The sequence below is a fragment of the Nannobrachium achirus genome (assembly GCF_963921795.1).
Source record: "Nannobrachium achirus genome assembly, chromosome: 2".
Classification (NCBI taxonomy): domain Eukaryota; kingdom Metazoa; phylum Chordata; class Actinopteri; order Myctophiformes; family Myctophidae; genus Nannobrachium; species Nannobrachium achirus.
This window is the reverse complement of record NC_137811.1, coordinates 72,747,702-72,767,701: the sequence shown is the minus strand read 5'-3', so window position 1 is coordinate 72,767,701 and position 20,000 is coordinate 72,747,702. Positions and strand designations below refer to the sequence as shown.

Sequence of the window (20,000 nt, the reverse complement as noted above, 5' to 3'; positions counted from 1 at the left end):
TGACTCCCTAACCCAGTGCAGAGCCTTGTATAAGAGAGTTCTGCCAATGCGGGGTCAGAAATAGTGCCCGTTTACGTGGTTCATTTAACTGGAGATGTCACTTTTCTCTCATAGACTCCAATGCATTCTGTAAACTTCTGGTTCTACGACATTAAAACAAGACATTAAAGGACAACTTTGTTTTTACAACAAGGGTTAATATTTAGGGCCCGAGCTCACACAGTGTGTGAGGACCCTATTGTAATCGTAAAGATTATTCTTCTTCTTATTATTATTATTCCCCCGAATAAATCGCGTTTTTGAGCCGCAAAACGTACTCCAAAAGTTGCGCAACTTTGCACACACATCACAAGTGGCGTAAATTTTCGTATAAAAAAAAAAAAAAAAAAAGGGGGCGTGGCCTAATGGCTCAACAGCGCCCCCTAGAAAATGTCAATGGTGCAGCCCCACTAGACGGTTTCACCTACACATACGAAAATCGGTACACACCTGTATCATGTCCGGACTCACAAAAAAGTCTCTTGGCGCCATGTCCGAAACCAAACAGGAAGTCGGCCCTTTTGACTAATTAGTGGCGTTTTGGCGCATTTTTGGCCGTTTTCACGTGTCGCACTTTAACGAACTCCTCCTAGGGGGTTAATCGGATCAACTTCAAGTTCGCTCGGCATACTCAAGACACCTTAACAATGAAAAGTTATCAAAATCGTGAGTTTTCGTAAAACGGCGTGCCCGTGGCGAAGCGTCAAATTTCCTTCACCAAACAGGAAGTGCCCCCTCTTCTGATTGGTCCATACTTGATTGTTCCTTTTTTTGGCTGTTACTCTTCAACCGTTTATCGTACAGAGTTGTGGCTGGTATCATATGACTTGATTAAGAGTCCTTAACCTTAATTGACGCTTCCTTCGCCAAACAGGAAGTGCCCTTCACCAAACAGGAAGTGCCACTATAACTCATGAACCGTTTGTCGTACAGACTTGCGGCTGGTGTCATAATTTTTTATTTCTCAAAATTTTTATTTTCTCAAAAAAAAAAAATCTCAATTTTTTTTTCTCAAAAATTTTTTTTCTCAAAAATTTTTTTTCTCAAATTTTTTTTTCTCAAATTTTTTTTTCTCAAAATTCTTTTTTTTTCTCAAAAATCTTTTTTCTCAAAAATGTTTTTTTCTCAAAAACAATTTTTTCTCAAATTTTAAACTATCGTTAAAGTGCGACCCGTGATAACGGCCAAAAATGCGCCAAAACGCCACTAATTAGTCGAAATGGTTGACTTCCTGTTTGGTTTCTGATTGGCTGCTGGCCTTGTGACGTGGGTAGAGCTGCGAGGGCCCGGTCATTGCTGCTTGCAGCTTTAATTAGATTGTAATTAGAGAAAAGACAAGCCAAGGGGTCGATTGCACCAGCTTCCTCCTGCCGCGAAGGGTGCCAGCATGACTCACACCATCCTTCCTAGACGATTTTGACATCCTGTTACTAATCTGTCGGTAGATAATGCCGGTCTTATATAAGGGTCATTTGTGTACGGTGTGATGTCATACTGATGTCAGCAGTGTGATGTCATACTGATGCGGAGATATGAGAAGGGCAAAGGTGTGATGTGTGACCGACGGACGGACGGACGGCCGGTGGAGGTTTTGATACTAAACTGCGACCTGACGGTCGCAACAAGATGAGTGTTAAAATGTTTCCATTTACTGCTTTCTATTGTTTTAGCGATTTTAGTATTTTGGGGGACATGCATACAAGTGGTTAAATAATGTATTTTTAGACACAATAAGCCGGCAATTTCTTTGTTACCATTTACACCAGCTCCCATAAGTCACATCTGCCCATGAAAGATTATTGCGTTGCATCTTGGGAATGGCTTATTGTGTCTAAAAAGACATATTTAGCCACTTGCATGTAAATCAAAACCGTTAAAAAAAAAAAAAAAAAAAACTAAGAAAATGCAAAAATGTAAACACTCATCTTTTCTTTTCTCTAGTCTAGGCCTAATGACTAGTATCTACAATACGAATCCCTGTTGTAAAAAAAAAAAAAAAAAAGTTGTTATTTCTGTATGCCCTTTACTATAATTATTTTAAAATAAAGTGATAATTTTGCGAGGCGTTGTGAACATGTAGATCTGCTATTTTCACAATAGAACCATGTTATACAAAATGTGATGGCTCAAGGTGTGTGTGTGTGGGGGGGGGGGAGGTCCCCAGTTAAAATATGATTATTTTGGGGGTCGCGGCCTGAAAAGGTAGAGAATCCCCGGATTAATTGGCCTAAAATTAGTGGATGCTTTAACTATTGAAAAGCTATTAACTATTAACAAGCTCACAGCACGGCACCGAGTGCCGCGCTGTGAGCTTGTAGATCTGCTATTTTTGAAAAAGTCGTGAAAATGGGTGCAAATCTTTGAATATAATGTATTTTTTAAGCGAACGTTTGTAACTCAAATTTTGCTTCTGGGTGGTCCCTGGAACTAAATATTTTGAGATGGGGGTCCGTGGCCAAATACATATCATTTTGGGGGTCCTTCACATGAAAAGGTTTGAGAACCACTGACATAGTAGTCTCTCAAGAACAGACTAACTGAGCTCCAGTTAAGTGAAAAGGACCTTTTTCTTTGACGATTGCTGGCCAAAAAAACCTTTTTCAAAAAACCTTACAAGGATTCAAAAGACACTCATAGAATCGGGTCAAAATTCTAATTTTCACGATTTTTCAAAAATAGCAGATCTACAAGCTCGCAGTGCGGCACTCGGTGCCGCACTGTGAGCTTGTATATCTGCTATTTTTCAATAGTTAAAGTATAAAATAATGATACGCAATAATGTGTACCCGTTCTGAATGGATTAAATGAATAAACACTCACTCAGTACGTTGATCCAGGCGGTGTCAGAGATGAGGGCGGGGCTACTCTCCGACTGTCCCACCTGACACTCGTAGGGGCCGTCGTCACTTAGCTCCACCCTCTGGATCTGCAGATGGTACTGCCCTGGAAACAAAGCGGCCAATGAGAGGCAAGGATCAACTGCTCTGGAAACAAAGCAACCAATGAGAGGCAAAAATCATCAGATACTTCCGTCGACTCCCATAGTAAACGTGGAAAGCCTATTTACTATTTATGGTGGGAAGCTAACCTAGCTAGCCTCCTTCCTAGCAAGTCTCTGCCCCGTCCGCCCCCCATTCATTTTCACTCGCTGGTAAGTAGACTAAATCACGTCTTTTTCACCCTTTTAATAATGTTATCTACCTTAGAGAGGCCAGTGAACGTGTTACAATGGTGAAAAAGACGTGATTTGGTCTACTGCAGCGAGTGAAAATGCCTCGTCTAGAATGGGGGCGGACGGGGCAGAGGCTCGCTAGGGATGAGAACGGCTCCATGCGAAGCCACTTCCAGTCTGCGGCGAGTTCAAAGCGTGTCGTCACTCTCATTAAACTGCTCTGGAATCTACGATCAGGACTTTATTTTAAATTCTTGCTTCCCTAACAGTTACTTCTCACACACACGCACGCTATGACAGAGGCTTTAGAATTGCTATTTGCTATTGCTATTTTGTTATCGTTGGATAGGATTTTGTCCACAATTCCATGCTGTATTGATGTTGGTGCCATAAGATAACAGGCATGTTGATCAGCCAACACAGGGATGCTGACAGAACCCTCGCTAAAAACCCCAGGACAAAAATCCACTCGTCCTAGACAATTTGCCCTCCTGGCCCCCAAGCTGTGGAATAAACTCCCTGTCACACTTAGAACTACAGACTCACTCCCTAGCTTCGCACAGCACTAATGTAACACTCCCCCCTCCCTCAATGACCATACATGAAGCTAGATAGCATTTATTTTAGGTTTTAGAAGTCTTTTTTTGTACTAATTAGGTGCGTGGTCTACCTATGTTATTGTTTTTCTAGAATGATATTCCTATGCATTTGTTATAGACAGTGTTGTTAATGTACTGACATATTATCTTGCTTATTATAGTGATGTTTATTATCTGCTTATTGTAAGTCGCTTTGGATTAAAAGTGTCTGCTAAATGCCTAAACTGTTAACTGTAAACTGTAGGCAAAAAGTTGATCAAAATAACAAGATGGGGGGGGGGGCTTGTAGTTTGCCTATTTTCACAATTATTTATCTGTGAAAATGAGTCAAACTAAATGTAATACCTACAGTTCCAAGTGCCGGTCAGGGTGCGGGTCCCCAGTTCAAATATTGTTGGGGTCACAGCCTAAAAAGCTTGGGAACCCTATAGGCCATACATGGGCAACTGGCGCCACATGTGGCCCCCACCGTCGCTTAGCTGCGGCCCGCGGGTTAATACTGGAATACTGATATATTATTGAATTCAGCTGTTACAATTCCAAACATAACCTGATAGTAGTATTAAAATGTAATTTTTTATGTCCAATGTATTTGTATTTAAGTTCATAAAGTTAACATGACTATATAACTAAATGTGTTTGAAATTAAATCAAAATGTTACATTTCAGGATTCCAATTAAAAAATAACAACAAAAAATATTCAGGATTCCAATTCAAAAGAAGCAAAAATAGCCGATCTACAAGCTATTTTTGCCTCTTTTGTATGAGATACTAGAACGTAGCAATATGCAATGTGGCCCCCTGGAGTGAAGGTGAAAATATAGTGGCCCTCGCCATCATCAAAGTTGCCCACCCCTGCCCTAGGCTTATTAGCAACCACGCTAATTAACGTGTGAAAATAGCCGGTCTACAAGCGAGGCGCTGTATATCTGCTATACTTTCACCACTTCAGCGCGACACTCTTGTATATGATAAAGCAGGGCATTAACGTGAAACAGGGAGATAGGAGGTTTTTACGCAACAGCAGCCATATTATTCACGCTTTAACTTAAGTGTCTCGTCGCCCCCCTCGTTCCTTTGTGCTGGACTCACAGCGCGCTCTGAGTTATTAGTTCAACCCAGTCGTTTGTTCAACCGAATTGAACGTCCGGACAATCTTCTAATTAGCTTAACGTGAGTTATTCAGTCCGGCGCGATACATAATAACTCAAGATATCATATTATATACAGAGGCTGGTGGTGGGTTTAAATCCTCCATTAAGTGGACCGCTCTCTTTTATCGCCGGTGTTTGATTGTGTAAACGTATTAACTGTATAGCGTGATGTAATATGTCTCTGAACGGAACTCTCTAAACTGCTCCTGTAGACGCTGTTTCGCTCTGACAGCCAAAGAGCCAGTACTGCACATATTGTACTTGTGTCTGTGACATATGGTACAATTTAGACAATTTACAATGTAGGCTTTTACGCGATGGCCTTTTATTCACAGTGATTCACAGTATGCAAAGTAAACACATACATAGAATGCAGAGAGACAGTGTAGTGTCTCAGTAAACTATAGGATCATAGAATGCAGAGAGACAGCGTAGTGGCTCAGTAAACTATAGGATCATAGAATGCAGAGACAGCGTAGTGTCTCAGTAAACTATAGGATCATAGAATGCAGAGAGACAGTGTAGTGTCAGTGTAGTGTCTCAGTAAACTATAGGATCATCGAATGCAGAGAGACAGCGTAGTGTCTCAGTAAACTATAGGATCATAGAATGCAGAGAGACAGCGTAGTGGCTCAGTAAACTATAGGATCATAGAATGCAGAGAGACAGCGTAGCGTCTCAGTAAACTATAGGATCATAGAATGCAGAGACAGCGTAGTGTCTCAGTAAACTATAGGATCATAGAATGCAGAGAGACAGTGTAGTGTCTCAGTAAACTATAGGATCATAGAATGCAGAGAGACAGTGTAGTGTCTCAGTAAACTATAGGATCATAGAATGCAGAGAGACAGTGTAGTGTCCCAGTAAACTATCATAGAATGCAGAGACAGCGTAGTGGCTCAGTAAACTATAGGATCATAGAATGCAGAGAGACAGTGTAGTGTCAGTGTAGTGTCTCAGTAAACTATAGGATCATAGAATGCAGAGAGACAGTGTAGTGTTTCAGTAAACTATAGGATCATAGAATGCAGAGACAGGGTAGTGTCTCAGTAAACTATAGGATCATAGAATGCAGAGACAGCGTAGTGTCTCAGTAAACTATAGGATCATAGAATGCAGAGACAGGGTAGTGTCTCAGTAAACTATAGGATCATAGAATGCAGAGACAGTGTAGTGTCTCAGTAAACTATAGGATCATAGAATGCAGAGACAGTAAACTATAGGATCATAGAATGCAGAGAGACAGTAAACTATAGGATCATAGAATGCAGAGAGACAGCGTAGCGTCTCAGTAAACTATAGGATCATAGAACACAGAGAGTGGAGAAGAGTTCCAGTAAAACAAATAGCCGATCTACAAGCTCAAAACTTGTTGATTTGAGCTTGTACTGTAGATCTGCTATTCTTGGTACACAGCAAAGTATAAATCGAAGCATTACGATGCCAACAAGGCCTATCAAAAATGGACTAAATGGACTTTAGATTCACTCACTCAACTGAAACTAGAGCAGAACAATGTTCACATGAGATAGATAGATAGATACCTTTATTAAATGTGACTGCGGTAAATGGAATTGTATTATGACTACGACTAAAACTACTTCAAAATTAGCAGTCCAAATTAAAAAAATAACTGCTAGGACCTGGAATCTCTGTAAAATCTGCGTAGCAGCCCAGACCTATCTAGACTTTCAAAAATCTTGAAGATATTTGGATCATTCTCTCCCATCTACTATAAATAATGAATAAACTAACTACAGTATTTTTATTTATTTTTCTGGGCATTTGATGAGAGATGTCATCGGAACTGGTGGGAGATTTAGAACGCTATGCTCTGGGAGTGACTATTTTACCCTCCCCCCCCCCCCCCCCCCCCTCTCTCTCTCTCTTTCTCTCTCTCTCTCTCTCTCTCTCTGTGAGTCAGAGCAAAACTAAAGTGCACAGAACAGAACAGAATATTACTGTATGTGAGTGAGAGTGACAAGCAAGCAGCACTAAAAATGGATCCGTCAAGTAAGCTGGCAAGATAATTAACACCAGCGAGCTGCGGCAATTTAACACATCTAAGTTATCACAGAGCACAGGGCGAGAGAGAGAGAGAGGGGGGGGGGCGAGATTCGAATTATGAATAATTTCTCCTCTTTTCCTGGAATTAATCATAAACGGTGCAATCAAGGAGCTCAGAGTGTTCGCTGCCGCTAACGCTTTACGCTAATTTATCCACATTACTGTTTCATATCTACTGTAGACGTGCGCTGGCAGGAAGAAAAACCTCCTATGTGCACAAATATAGGTGTTATTTATAGTCACGGGCTCTTGCCCATCTAATATACAAGCTGAGCTTTAGATGGTCTATTTATGTTATGATGAAGTAGAGCGTTCAATTATGAAGGAAAAGTAAAGAAAACCTACTAATCGAGGGCTTGGAGCGCAAAGGGCCTATGTGACATTTTTGGCGAAAATGACTTTTTTACATCATTTTAAAGGTCTCTGCGAACTCTATCAGATGGTGAAAATCTTACGTAATAATATTTTTTACTTTTTGAAATAAAGCCTAAAAACCAAAAAGGCTCATGTGAAACCCTTCAGTTGAACTTGGAGCGTAAAAGGCTTTAGTGCACGTGTAGTATACCAAACCAGACACACTGTGGCCCTAATAGGCACCAAAATTTGGCACAAACACTGTTCAGGAGCCTGCCATGACAATAGTCACACCAGGGGCCTTGTGTGGCCCCCAGGGACCACATTAGGGCCCCTGGTGGCCCCTGGGTGCCACAGGGGAACAGAGATACAGAGATTTCTTGCCAGAAACTGCTCTGATCCACACCAACAAAAGATTAATCAGGGGTCTGCATTCAGAGTGGCCACACCAGAGGCCATGTGTGGCCCCCAGGTACAAAATCAAGGCCCCCAGGGGCCCCTGGATGCCACAGTTGCACCGTTGGTCCACTCTGCACCAAACGTGGCATAAACACTGTTCAGGGGTTTGCCACGACAAAAGTCACACAAGGGGCCATGTGTGGCCCCCAGGGGCCACATTAGGGGCCCCCAGGGGCCTTTGGGTGCCACAGGCGCACTGTTGCCCCATTACACACCAAACTTGTCACAAACACTGTCCAGGGGTCTGCCTTGAGAATAGTCACACCAGGGGCCACATTAAGTGTTCATGCCAAGTTTGGTGCAGATTGTAGCAACGGTGCACCTTTGGCACCTTGGGCCCCCGGGGGCCCCTGATATGGCACACTGGGGCCCCTGATTTGGCATGTGAGGTTGCCCCTGGTGTGACTATTGTCATGGTAGACCCATGGACAGTGTTTGTGCCATATTTGGTGCAGATCAGAGCAACGGTGCGCCTTTGGAACCCCGGGGCCCCCAGGGGCCACTGATATGGCACCCTGGGGCCCCTGGTGAAGCCCTTTGTACGACTATTGTCATGGCAGACCCTTAAACAGTGTTCATGCTAAGTTTATGCAAATTGGAGCAATGGTGTGCCTTTGGCACCCCGGAGCCCCAGGGGCCCCTGATATGGTACAATGGGGACCCTGATAAGGCCTGTGAGGTGGCCCCTGGTGTGACTAATGTCATGGTAGACCCCTGAACAGTGTTTGTGCAAGGTTTGGTGCAGATTGGAGCAACGGTGCACCTTTAGCACCCCAGGGGCCCCTGAGTTGGCCCATATTGTGCCCCCTGGTGGCCACATGTGGCCCCTCGTGTGACTATTGTCATTGCAGACCCCTGAACAATGTTCATGCCAAGATTGGCGCAGATTGGACGAACGGTGCACTTTTGGCACCCATGGGCCCCCAGGGGCCTCTGTTTTTGTAACTGGGGGCCAAATGTGGCCCCTGGTGTGGCTACTCTGATGGCAGGCCCCTGATTAGTGTTCATGCCAAGTTTGGTGTGGATCGGAGCGGTTACTAACAAGTTACTGTCTCTGGTCCAGTATTATTATTTTCTGAATGTCACTTAGACCCTAAACATGAAGCAAAAAGCTATAAAATGTTAGAGCGCAAAGGGCCTAAGTGACATTTTAGCTTACACGTATTAGTTTTGTATTTTTTTAAAATTGTTTTGTATTTTTTTATGTATATAACTATTAAAATATCAATTCCTTTTAGCTTAATCTGTATAAAAGTACAGACTGCTTACGTATGTTGTTTTTAATAAAATAGTTACAGTCAATTAAAACTTTGTTTTTGCTCTCCTGTAAAATTCTGAAAATGTCACATAGGCCCTTTGCGCTCCAAGCCCTCGACTAATGTGAAATATTCTTTTTGTCCGACGGAAGCGATATCATATCTTCACCAGTGGTTCTATAGGTTTTCAGGTCAAAGACCAACATTTATCTTTATTTATTATACATTCATCTGTATTTATATAGTCACGTGATCGAGACCAAACTGTCCGATATTTCATATTCCATCCTAATTTGCTAAGTTTGCAGGATTGCTCTGTTTTTTTTTTTTACCGAAATGCCTCAAATCAGGAACACAGCTTGCGATTACTTTGCCACACATATTCCCACTAGGTCAAGGAACAAATGCCAAATGCTTTAAGCATTGGCCTGTTATAGCGCCACCAGCAGGTAGACTTTAGCAAAACACATTTTTGGAACAAAATGCCTGAAATCATGCATGCAGCGTCCGATTGCCGTGAAAGGCCTAAGATTGGCAAAGAAGACATGCCAACCTTTTCATATTGCGTATTATAGCACCTCCAGGAAGCCCGGCCTGGTGGAGACCTGTGCTCTGAAGAGCACTGCTTCTAGTTGTCTTTGTGATTACTACTCGTTTATATAATGTTTTTGCATATTATTGTTTTACTTTACTTGAAATGTTTCAATGAATTGAATACACAATGGACACCTGCTATAATGCTTTCTTGGGTTTCATTTTCATCTTTTAGCAACATTTGTACAGATGTGCTGTTTCAAAACTTCACACGTCCTGCCATTGGCAGGGGGATTTGTAGAACATTGAGCTTGTAAATCAGTTAGTTTTGCTATGTATGACCTTCTCTGACTTCAAAGTTTAAATCTATGAAGGTGGATTCTGCTTTTCAATGGCAATGGAGTTGTTTCTTGCCATTTGCAAGTTTCTGCAAAAATAAGCTTTTTTCTTTTTTAATCATGTATTCAATCAATCAATCAATCAATCAATCAATCAATGTCATCATCCCTTACAGAACAGAAGTGTGATGCATGTCAGTTCTGACAGCCTGTTAACAAAGCTCTGCTCTTCTCTGCCTGTGAGCTGAACAAACATTGATTGATAAGGTTTGAACTGCTTGTTCTTAAAGCTTTGAACGCTGCAGGCTGACTGATCTGTTCTGCTTTCACACGCTGTGAGGATGATCTCTGACTGACTGACAAGCCTCAACACAGAACAGATATTAATAATGCTTCAAGTTCCAAAACCTGGACGAGATCTCAGGGAGACAAACTGCTCCTTAAGAGTCTCTCTCTCTCTCTCTCTCTCTCTCTCTCTCTCTCTCTCTCTCTCTCTCTCTCTCTCTCTCTCTCTCTCTCGTAAGTGCTCGTCGAATTGCATAAGTTATATTGCATTAACATACTCTACCATACAGATTGTATAAGTTATATTGTATTATTACCCGGCTTGTTTGAATGCTTGATTCTGATTGGTCAATCGCTGAAATCAGAGGTCTGATATTTCTCGATAACAGACCGCTGCCTATTCAAAGGCTCAGAGCACCTGCTGCAGTCAAGCTGCACTGCATGAATCTTGTGCTGTATCCAACATGTCAGCCATGTAAACAAACACACAGCGACATTTACAACTAAACGTTGCTCTCAAGAATGTTTTAAAAAATATTTTAAGCGAGAAATAGACGACGAGAAAATGGATTCTATCTAATCAGCACTTCCAAGGCGACCGTGTCTTGAGGAACACTTCCAGCCGTCTGTAAACAAGGAAATACTTTGTTTTGTTTTTAGTTTTGAGTCAAGTTATTAATTTTATTTAGTAGCCAGGTAATAATCGTTATAATGAATGCCTCCTTGGTGAATGACAATGTATAACATCCGTACTAACATACTCTACCATACAGATTGTATAAGTTAAGTTATATTGTACTAACATACTCTACCATACAGATTGTATAAGTTAAGTTATATTGTATTAAAGGAGCTATAGTCAACTTTTTCTTGAAAAACGGATTCCAAAATAAAAATAATGTTTCGAAATTATTTTATAAAAACATAAGCTTCATACATGTGTTTCTATTCAAAAATGACCACAAAAAGCGTAAGATAATGATAAAATAATCATTTTGGCCATTGTCAGACCGACACTTTGTTTACATTCAAGTCTATTCTTTGATAGTGTTAGACTAGGATGTAAACAAAGTGTCGGACCGACAACGGCCAAAATGATTATTTTATCATTATTTTACACTTTTTATGGTCATTTTTGAATTGAAACACATACAGTATATGAAGCTTATTTTTTTATAAAATATTTTCGAAACATTATTTTTATTTTAGCATATGTTTTTCTATAGCTCCTTTAACGTACCATACAGATTGGAGTAAATCATATTTTATTCATATTAAGAAAATTATATAAAGTTACAAGTTTTGTATTGTAACTTTGCTCGTTTGAGATGTGCTTTATGAATAAAGTTAATATTATGAATCTTATTATGCCTGGATGTTATCCAGAAATACATTTATGCAGAAATGTTACTCATTTCCATAAATTATAGCTGTGCGCGCGTGCGTGCGTGCGTGCGTGTGTGCGTGTGTGTGTGTGTGTTTGTGTGTGTGTACCTGCGTATGTGTACTTGCAGTGCCTGCCTGCATTTGTGCGTGTGTGCATCCGTCCGTGCCCCTGCTTTTTTGCGTTTGCGTGTGTGTGTGTGTATGTGCGCGTGCAAATGCGTGCGTGTGTGCAGCAACTGTAGTTGCTCATAAAAGCATGAACACCTGGCCTTATACATGAATTATTATTATGAATTATATAAAATACATGTACTCTATGAATTATTATTATTAACTCATTATGTGCCTATCCCGAACATGTTCGGCTTTATTTCAATCCAATACAATTTTTTATTTATTAATTGAATTACCCTGAGCTGCTTGTAGAGTCGTGGGTGGTCCTGGCCCGTCCTACGCTAGCCAGCTAGCCATTTTACATGGTCCGACGATATATTCCATTAAAAATGGTTTAAAATACATTTTTGAGCCCCCCAATGTTCACCAAATGTTCAGCCCCGCTTCCGGAACGACGTCCAGTGTGCCTATCCCGAACATGTTCGGCTTTTTTAATGAAATGAATAAAATGATCCGAGGCCTTCTGAAGCCTGAGCCTAAATTTAAAATCCAGTGTTCCAAATCCGGGGGCCGCCATGCCGGCCGTTAGCCGCGAACGGCGCCGCAAATCGCCGCCGAATCCAATGAAAAACCACATCTTTGGAGGCCCATATCTCTGGATTGTGTTTTTAGGGATGTGGCGCGAGGTTCATTTACGGCGAAATCGCCTAAAAATGATCTTTTAAATGACAAAATGCTAATAGCTATTCTGTAGCCATTTTCATCCGGGACCTTTCCATGACGTGCACGAACGCGAGCACGCGCGTCACTGCAACGTGAGTCCCCGGATGCTAATGCGCTCGCCTATGGGACAAACCCTGGCATTCTTTGGTGCCCTCTAGGGGCTGGCACTGGAAGCGTTAATCACTGTATTCCTGCTGATATCAGCTCTCTCACTGTTTTATAACTAACTCTATAACTTTAAGCAGTGCGGAAAAATACAGGAAGAATTATGAATCCATTTATTTTGGTGAATGTTGGGTGTGAATTCTGGTCAAGTTTATAAGACTCAAACAGCTTTATCAGGAATCACACCTAGTCTGAGGTGAGCAGTGCTATTTATGAGTTAATTTCATTATGCGTCCTGCGAAGCTTGGCCAATGTGACCCTGGGCGTACAACAAAATCGGAGCGCTTTGTGCCAAGATCTAGACCAGATGTAGACCAGATGTAGACCAGATGTAGAACAGATGTAGACCAGATGTAGACCAGATGTAGACCAGATGTAGACCATATATAGGCCAGATGTAGACCAGATGTAGACCAGATATAGGCCAGATGTAGACCAGATGTAGACCAGATATAGGCCAGATGTAGACCAGATGTAGAACAGATGTAGACCAGATGTAGACCAGATGTAGACCAGATGTAGGCCAGATGTAGGCCAGATGTAGACCAGATGTAGACCAGATATAGGCCAGATGTAGACCAGATGTAGACCAGATATAGGCCAGATGTAGACCAGATGTAGAACAGATGTAGACCAGATGTAGACCAGATGTAGACCAGATGTAGGCCAGATGTAGACCAGATGTAGGCCAGATGTAGACCAGATGTAGACCAGATGTAGACCAGATATAGGCCAGATGTAGACCAGATGTAGACCAGATGTAGACCAGATGTAGACCAGATGTAGGCCAGATGTAGACCAGATGTAGACCAGATGTAGACCAGATGTAGGCCAGATGTAGACCAGATGTAGGCGGGATGTAGGCCAGATGTAGACCAGATGTAGACCAGATGTAGGCCAGATGTAGACCAGATGTAGACCAGATATAGGCCAGATGTAGACCAGATGTAGACCAGATATAGGCCAGATGTAGACCAGATGTAGACCAGATATAGGCCAGATGTAGACCAGATGTAGAACAGATGTAGACCAGATGTAGACCAGATGTAGACCAGATGTAGGCCAGATGTAGACCAGATGTAGGCCAGATGTAGACCAGATGTAGACCAGATGTAGACCAGATATAGGCCAGATGTAGACCAGATGTAGACCAGATGTAGACCAGATGTAGACCAGATGTAGGCCAGATGTAGACCAGATGTAGACCAGATGTAGACCAGATGTAGGCCAGATGTAGACCAGATGTAGGCGGGATGTAGGCCAGATGTAGACCAGATGTAGACCAGATGTAGGCCAGATGTAGACCAGATGTAGACCAGATGTAGACCAGATGTAGGCCAGATGTTGACCGGATGTAGGCCAGATGTAGACCAGATGTAGACCGGATGTAGGCCAGATGTAGACCGGTTGTAAACCGGATGTAGGCCAAATGTAGACCAGATGTAGACCAGATCTAGACCAAATGTAGACCAGATGTAGACCAGATGTAGACCAGATGTAGACCAGATATAGGCCAGATGTAGACCAGATGTAGGCGGGATGTAGGCCAGATGTAGACCAGATGTAGACCAGATGTAGGCCAGATGTAGACCAGATGTAGACCAGATGTAGACCAGATGTAGACCAGATGTAGGCCAGATGTAGACCAGATGTAGGCGGGATGTAGGCGGGATGTAGACCAGATGTAGACCAGATGTAGGCCAGATGTAGACCAGATGTAGAACAGATGTAGACCAGATGTAGACTAGATGTAGGCCAGATGTAGGCCAGATGTAGGCCAGATGTAGGCTAGACTTTAGTTTTGAGCTTGTAGATCTGCTATTTTTGCTACTTCCAGAATTGGAATCCTGAAATGTAACATTTAGATTGAATTTCAAATGCATTTTGTTATACTTGTGTTAACTTTATCAACTTAAACACAAATACATTGGAGATTAAAGACAAACAAAAAATAATAATAGTTTAGAAATTCAACTACCAGACTGAAGTAATAAAAGCATGTTTGCATGTTTGGAATTGTGCAGGGTAGGCTATGCGTTGTGTACAAGCAGCAATGCACACACCGTATAGCCTACAGCTTAAACTACAGCTTAAATCAATACTATATGTCAGTATTCCGATATGGGCCGCATAAAGCAAAGGTATATAGGGGCCGCCAGTTGCCCATGTATGGGTTTATTGAGCCAGTGATTTTAGAAGCCATTTGTAGAAATCAGCTTCAGGCCTAGAAACGGGTTCAAATCAGCGTGTGTTTGTGTGTGATTGATGCTCACTTCTGTTCCTCCTCACAGGTTGTCACAATCAGTGACAGCGCACGCACGCACGCACGCACGCACGCACGCACGCACACACACACACACACACACACACACACACACACACACACACACACACACACACACACACACACACACACACACGCACACGCACACGCACACACACACACACGCACACGCACACGCACAGAGTGCAGTGGAGGGTAAACAGTGCAGTGATTTCTGTTGACTGTAGGAAATGATTGCATACATTTGTTGGGAGGACCAAGCGTTGCAAAACGGCAATTTCCTTTCCTCTCCTCCTCCTCCCTCCCTCCCTCTCCTCCTCCTCCTCCTCCTCCCTCCCTCCCTCCCTGAGTGTTTCTGTGTGGATGGCTGATCCGTGCTGATGTTTATGTGAGGATAGATGTTCAGCCAGCAGGTAGACGCTGGTAATCCCGCTGCTGCTGCTATCTCCGTTGTTGTGATGTTTATGTTTAGCATGGAGGGTTGGTTTGTTAAGTTAGTAGTAATAATAATAATACCGCCTCTAGCTTTGTTGTGACAGCATCATCAATGCTTCCCTTCTCACTTCTATAGTGTGGGTCTCGCTGCGACCGAAGGCGACCGAAGGCGACCGAAGGTCGCAATAAGAGCCTGCTTTACTCTGAATTACACCCTACCTTCCCCGAAAACGTTAATATTAAAGCTATACTATAGAAGTTGCTCAACTACTGGTCGTTTTTCGCCCGGGGTCGCCACGGACCACCGGAGCGGGGCCGCGGACCGCCGCATTCGCCTGCGCCTCGCCGAGACACATCCGTAGAGGGGTCTCGTGTCCCTATGCTACCAGGCGTTGGGGAGTAACAGGCTAGACTCCTACACCAGAGTAAACACTGCTGTTGAGGCAAGCTACTTCCTGAAAAGACGACAAGACGCACTGTGATTGGCCAGTAGTGTATGATCCACGCTCTGATTGGCCGGTAGTGTATGATCCACGCTGTGATTGGCCGGTAGTGTATGATCTGGAGACAACGTCTACGGAAGGATGCAGATGACGTAATTTTGCCGCGAAATCCGGAGTTCAGGGATTCATGGAGTGGGTCTTCTAAAACTTTAGCGATTTAATAGTTATATCAAATTTAAGATTTGTTTAATTGAAAAAGTTACAGATTATAGTTTTAAGTCCATATATGTATATGAATATATATTAATACAGGATAAAATAAATACAATGTCCACATACAGTATGGGCATTCCCAGATGATGCCCTGTTAGGGTAGCCCCTTATGCCCATATATGGAGATCCCCAGGCATCAAACTCACGCTTCCTTCAGTGCATGAGGAGTGACAGACCGCTTCTGGGGGGGGGGGGGGGGGGGCGTAACGCGTGGAAGGAACACGTTATTCCAACCAGTTCCTTTCCCCTCCATCAGGCGCCCCCGGCTGACCTATAAGAGTGTGGGCGCTGATGACGCGGAGGAGAGAACACGCCCCCACCGCCCACAGCGTCCCCCAGCGAGAATCCAACCCAGGAACTTGTTGACTGCGCCACCGTGCCCCCGCCCTCTGTTTACATTCCTGTCTAACAAAGCATTCACTCAATCAATCAATCAAACAGGTGAACCCGGGCGAAGGTATACTTATACTCCCCGTGTCACGCCAGCAGGGGTGTCACACCAAATTCTGGGCCCTGGGTACAAGGATTCACTGCGGGCCCCCCAAGAATGTTAACTATTGAAAAATAGCAGATATACAAGCTCACAGCGCGGCACCGAGTGCCGCGCTGCGAGCTTGTATATCTGCTATTTTTTTTAAATCGTGAAAATGTGTGCAAGAAACCTATGTCAAGGACCCCCAAGATGATATGTATTTGGCCACGCACCCCGATCTCAAAATATTTAGTTCCAGGGACCCCCCCCCCCAGAAGCAGAATTTGAGTTAGAAATGTTCGCTTAAAAAATACATACATTCAAAGATTTTCACACATTTTCACAACTTTTCAAAAATAGCAGATCTACAAGCTCGCAGCGCGGCACTCGGTGCCGCGCTGGGAGCTTGTATATCTGCTATTTTTCAATAGATAAAGTTATTAGGGCCCCTCCACCTTGTGCCACGGTAACTCAGTCCCACTTTCCTACCCCTTGTGACGCCCCGTGTCACGCCAGTGCCGCGCTCCGTGCTGTGTGCCATGGCGTGCGTGGCGTGATGCGTGGCAGGCACCCGTCACTGACATGACACGAGGTGACATGCGTCGCGCGGGAACAGATGCTCTTGTGTTCCTCCGCATCGCTCTCTAATTGGACGCTGCTTTTTATAGACGGCGGAGCGGAGCAGATGGATGCAGCGCGCACTGATGTGGTGACACCTCGCTACGACGTGACTTCAGACGATTGCTGTTGTCTTTTCTGTGTGTGTGTGTGTGTGAGTGAGTTTCAAAATAACACGTAGACACCTGCACGTTGTCGCTGTCGCGCAGACTCCTCTTACCTCCTTATTTGTTTTATTTTACATCTTACATTTTTATCCCGTGATTTTTGTAACCCATGTTTCACCCAAGTGACGCCGGGTGAAAGGGGTCACTTGACAGGGGTCTTAAATGTTTTCAGGCCAAGGACCCCTTAGTTGAGAGAGAGATGAAGCAGGGACCCCCACAACCTTTAGACAACCTTAGATTCCATATAGTTTAATCGTTTGACAGCACAATCTTCAGTGTATTTAGATTCATGTCAATTTGTGTTTTCAGATATGTAAGCACTTGAACCGTCAATACTTAATAAACTTGACCTTTCACTCTGTACTTAGTCTGCTCTTTTTCCCCTCTACACTAAATCTCTTTGCCGAAAATAGACGATCTACAAGCTTGTAGATCTACTATTTTCACCTACAGTTCTTAGAAAATGGACACTGGGGTTCAAGTTGTTAATATAAAAAGGATTGGAAGATTTGGAGGACCCCTTGTAGTAACTCTGAGGACCCCCAAAGGGGTCCTGGACCCCCTGTTGAAGACCCCTGATCTAATGTAATCCTGGACGCTACACTCCCTCTGCCAACCTGGGGAGAGCAACAAACTGATACTCAAGGACTGATAATCAAGATTCAAGCCAATACTGGAGATGCAATTCTTTCAACATAAAAAATGCTGCATTCAAGTTCAGGAGAGTTTGGAAAAGGCACTTCACTTGAATGCTGTGTGCTCATGGAAAGGGGAGCGTTTGTGTTTCTTTCAGACTAGTAAGAGTCTACATTCATGGTCTGGAGAGGAAGGGCACTTTTTACAGATAGGTTGCTATGATTAATTGAATGCAAAGTACCACGATGGAGTGGAAACAAGTCATCAGGACGTTGTTGTGTTTTCCCTTTAGCCATAATGTCTGACTGTAGCAGTGTTTCTCAAATGGGGGTACGTGTACCCCTAGGGGCCACGCAGGGGTACTGCAGGGGGTAGGCTACTTGAGAAAAAGAAAGAAAACTAGAAAATGTGAATATGTACCGTTGTTCCCTATTGAGCTTGGCACATTTCCTGGGGCAAGCTGCCCAGATCACATGTCACACGTGTCTTCTTATTTTTTCACTCTCAAAAAGCGCCTGCAATGTAATGCATTTGAAACTACATTGCAGTGCACATCATGGGGTGATCACTGCTTGTCTCCTGTGAATTGTTTTATTTTTATTTTTGTTCTTTTTCTGTTTATTTTGTTGCTGAGTGATGTCGGCAGACAAAGTGACATGATTGAGATGAAAAAACCTGGGTGAAATGTGCCAATCTCAACAGGAAACAACGGTATGTTAGTGTTATGGCCAATGTAACATTGATAGACTTTGTGTGAACCTTCTCATCCGAATTACATCAATACCTTGATAGTACCAGCAAGACTCCCTAATCGGGAGATAAGCGACCGTCAGGTCGCAGCGTGATTTTAGGGCAAAATGTGTAGGAGTAGTGTCCAAAAAATGGGCCTGAAGGTGGTGCTAAATGGGACAGATCCATGTTGATGACATGAGTGTAGACATACTGTGTACCGATTTGCGTGATTTTAGGGCAAAAATTGTAGGAGCTGTGTCCATAAATGTGTTTTGCAAGAATCGGCCTCATGGTGGCGCTAGAAGAGGGTCATGTGAGAATTGATGGTTGTGCTTTGGCAGGCAAGGAGTGTGTATGCAAAATGTGGCATGGATCGGGGCAACGGTTGCGGAGATATGAGCAGGGCAAAAGTGTGACGTGTGACGTGTGACTGACGGACTGACGGACGGACTGATCGGGTTTTGATAGTGGTCGCAATAATAAAAGTATTCAATCAATCAATCAATCAATCAATCAAATGACTTAGTGAGCATAGGTGTTCCAGTCTCACCTCTCTTGTGGTTTCCTATCATGGAGTATCGTGGGAACCCGGGCAGGGCCCTGTGGGGCCCCAGGAGGAGCCCGTCCTGGACCCACTGCACGGGGCCGGAGGCGCGGAGCACCTCGCAGCGCAGCAGGGCCGTGGACCCCCAGCGCACCGTCACGTTGCGGGGCTCCGTCCGGAAGGCCTGCTGGGACCCCCCACCCCCTGGAGCAGGGAGACACGGACACCCAGGGGTTAAGAAAAACACCCAAACATTTAAAGGAGCTATAGTCAACTTTTTCTTGAAAAACGGACGCTAAAATAAAAATAATGTTTCGAAAATATTTCATAAAAAAAGATTTAGCTTCATATATCTGTTTCTATTCAAAAATGACCACAAAAAGCGTCAAATAATGATAAAATAATCATTTATCAATCCATAAAAGAAGGGAGGGATGAAAACAAAGTCAGCCTGACAACGGCCAAAATATATATGAAGCATATATGAAGCTTAATCTTTTTTATCAAATATTTTCAAAACATTATTTCTATTTTAGCGTCCGTTTTTCAAGAAAAAGTTGACTATAGCTCCTTTAACATTATTACTTATTAATACAGTAATAAAGAATAAAAGTTGGGTGAACATATATTCCTTAAACACCCTCATCTCAGACAAAACTTCAAACAATGTATTTTGTTGTTATTTTGTCTGTCAGGTTTATACAAAAATATAATGTAATGCATAAACAGGCTGGGCTTTTAAGCTGTGAC

The 20,000-nt window shown here is 43.1% G+C and overlaps 1 protein-coding gene across 1 annotated transcript in view; it reads right to left on the bottom strand.

Annotated features, from left to right (window-relative positions):
* Window positions 1-20,000, bottom strand: part of nphs1 (NPHS1 adhesion molecule, nephrin) — a gene marked incomplete at both ends in the record, with an annotated part of 157,936 nt that overhangs the window by 133,069 nt on the left and 4,867 nt on the right. The window contains 2 exons of the mRNA XM_080744253.1: window positions 2,860-2,982; window positions 19,257-19,454. Of these exons, the coding sequence (XP_080600379.1) occupies window positions 2,860-2,982; window positions 19,257-19,454 (321 nt within the window). The remainder of the gene's footprint in view (window positions 1-2,859; window positions 2,983-19,256; window positions 19,455-20,000) is intronic.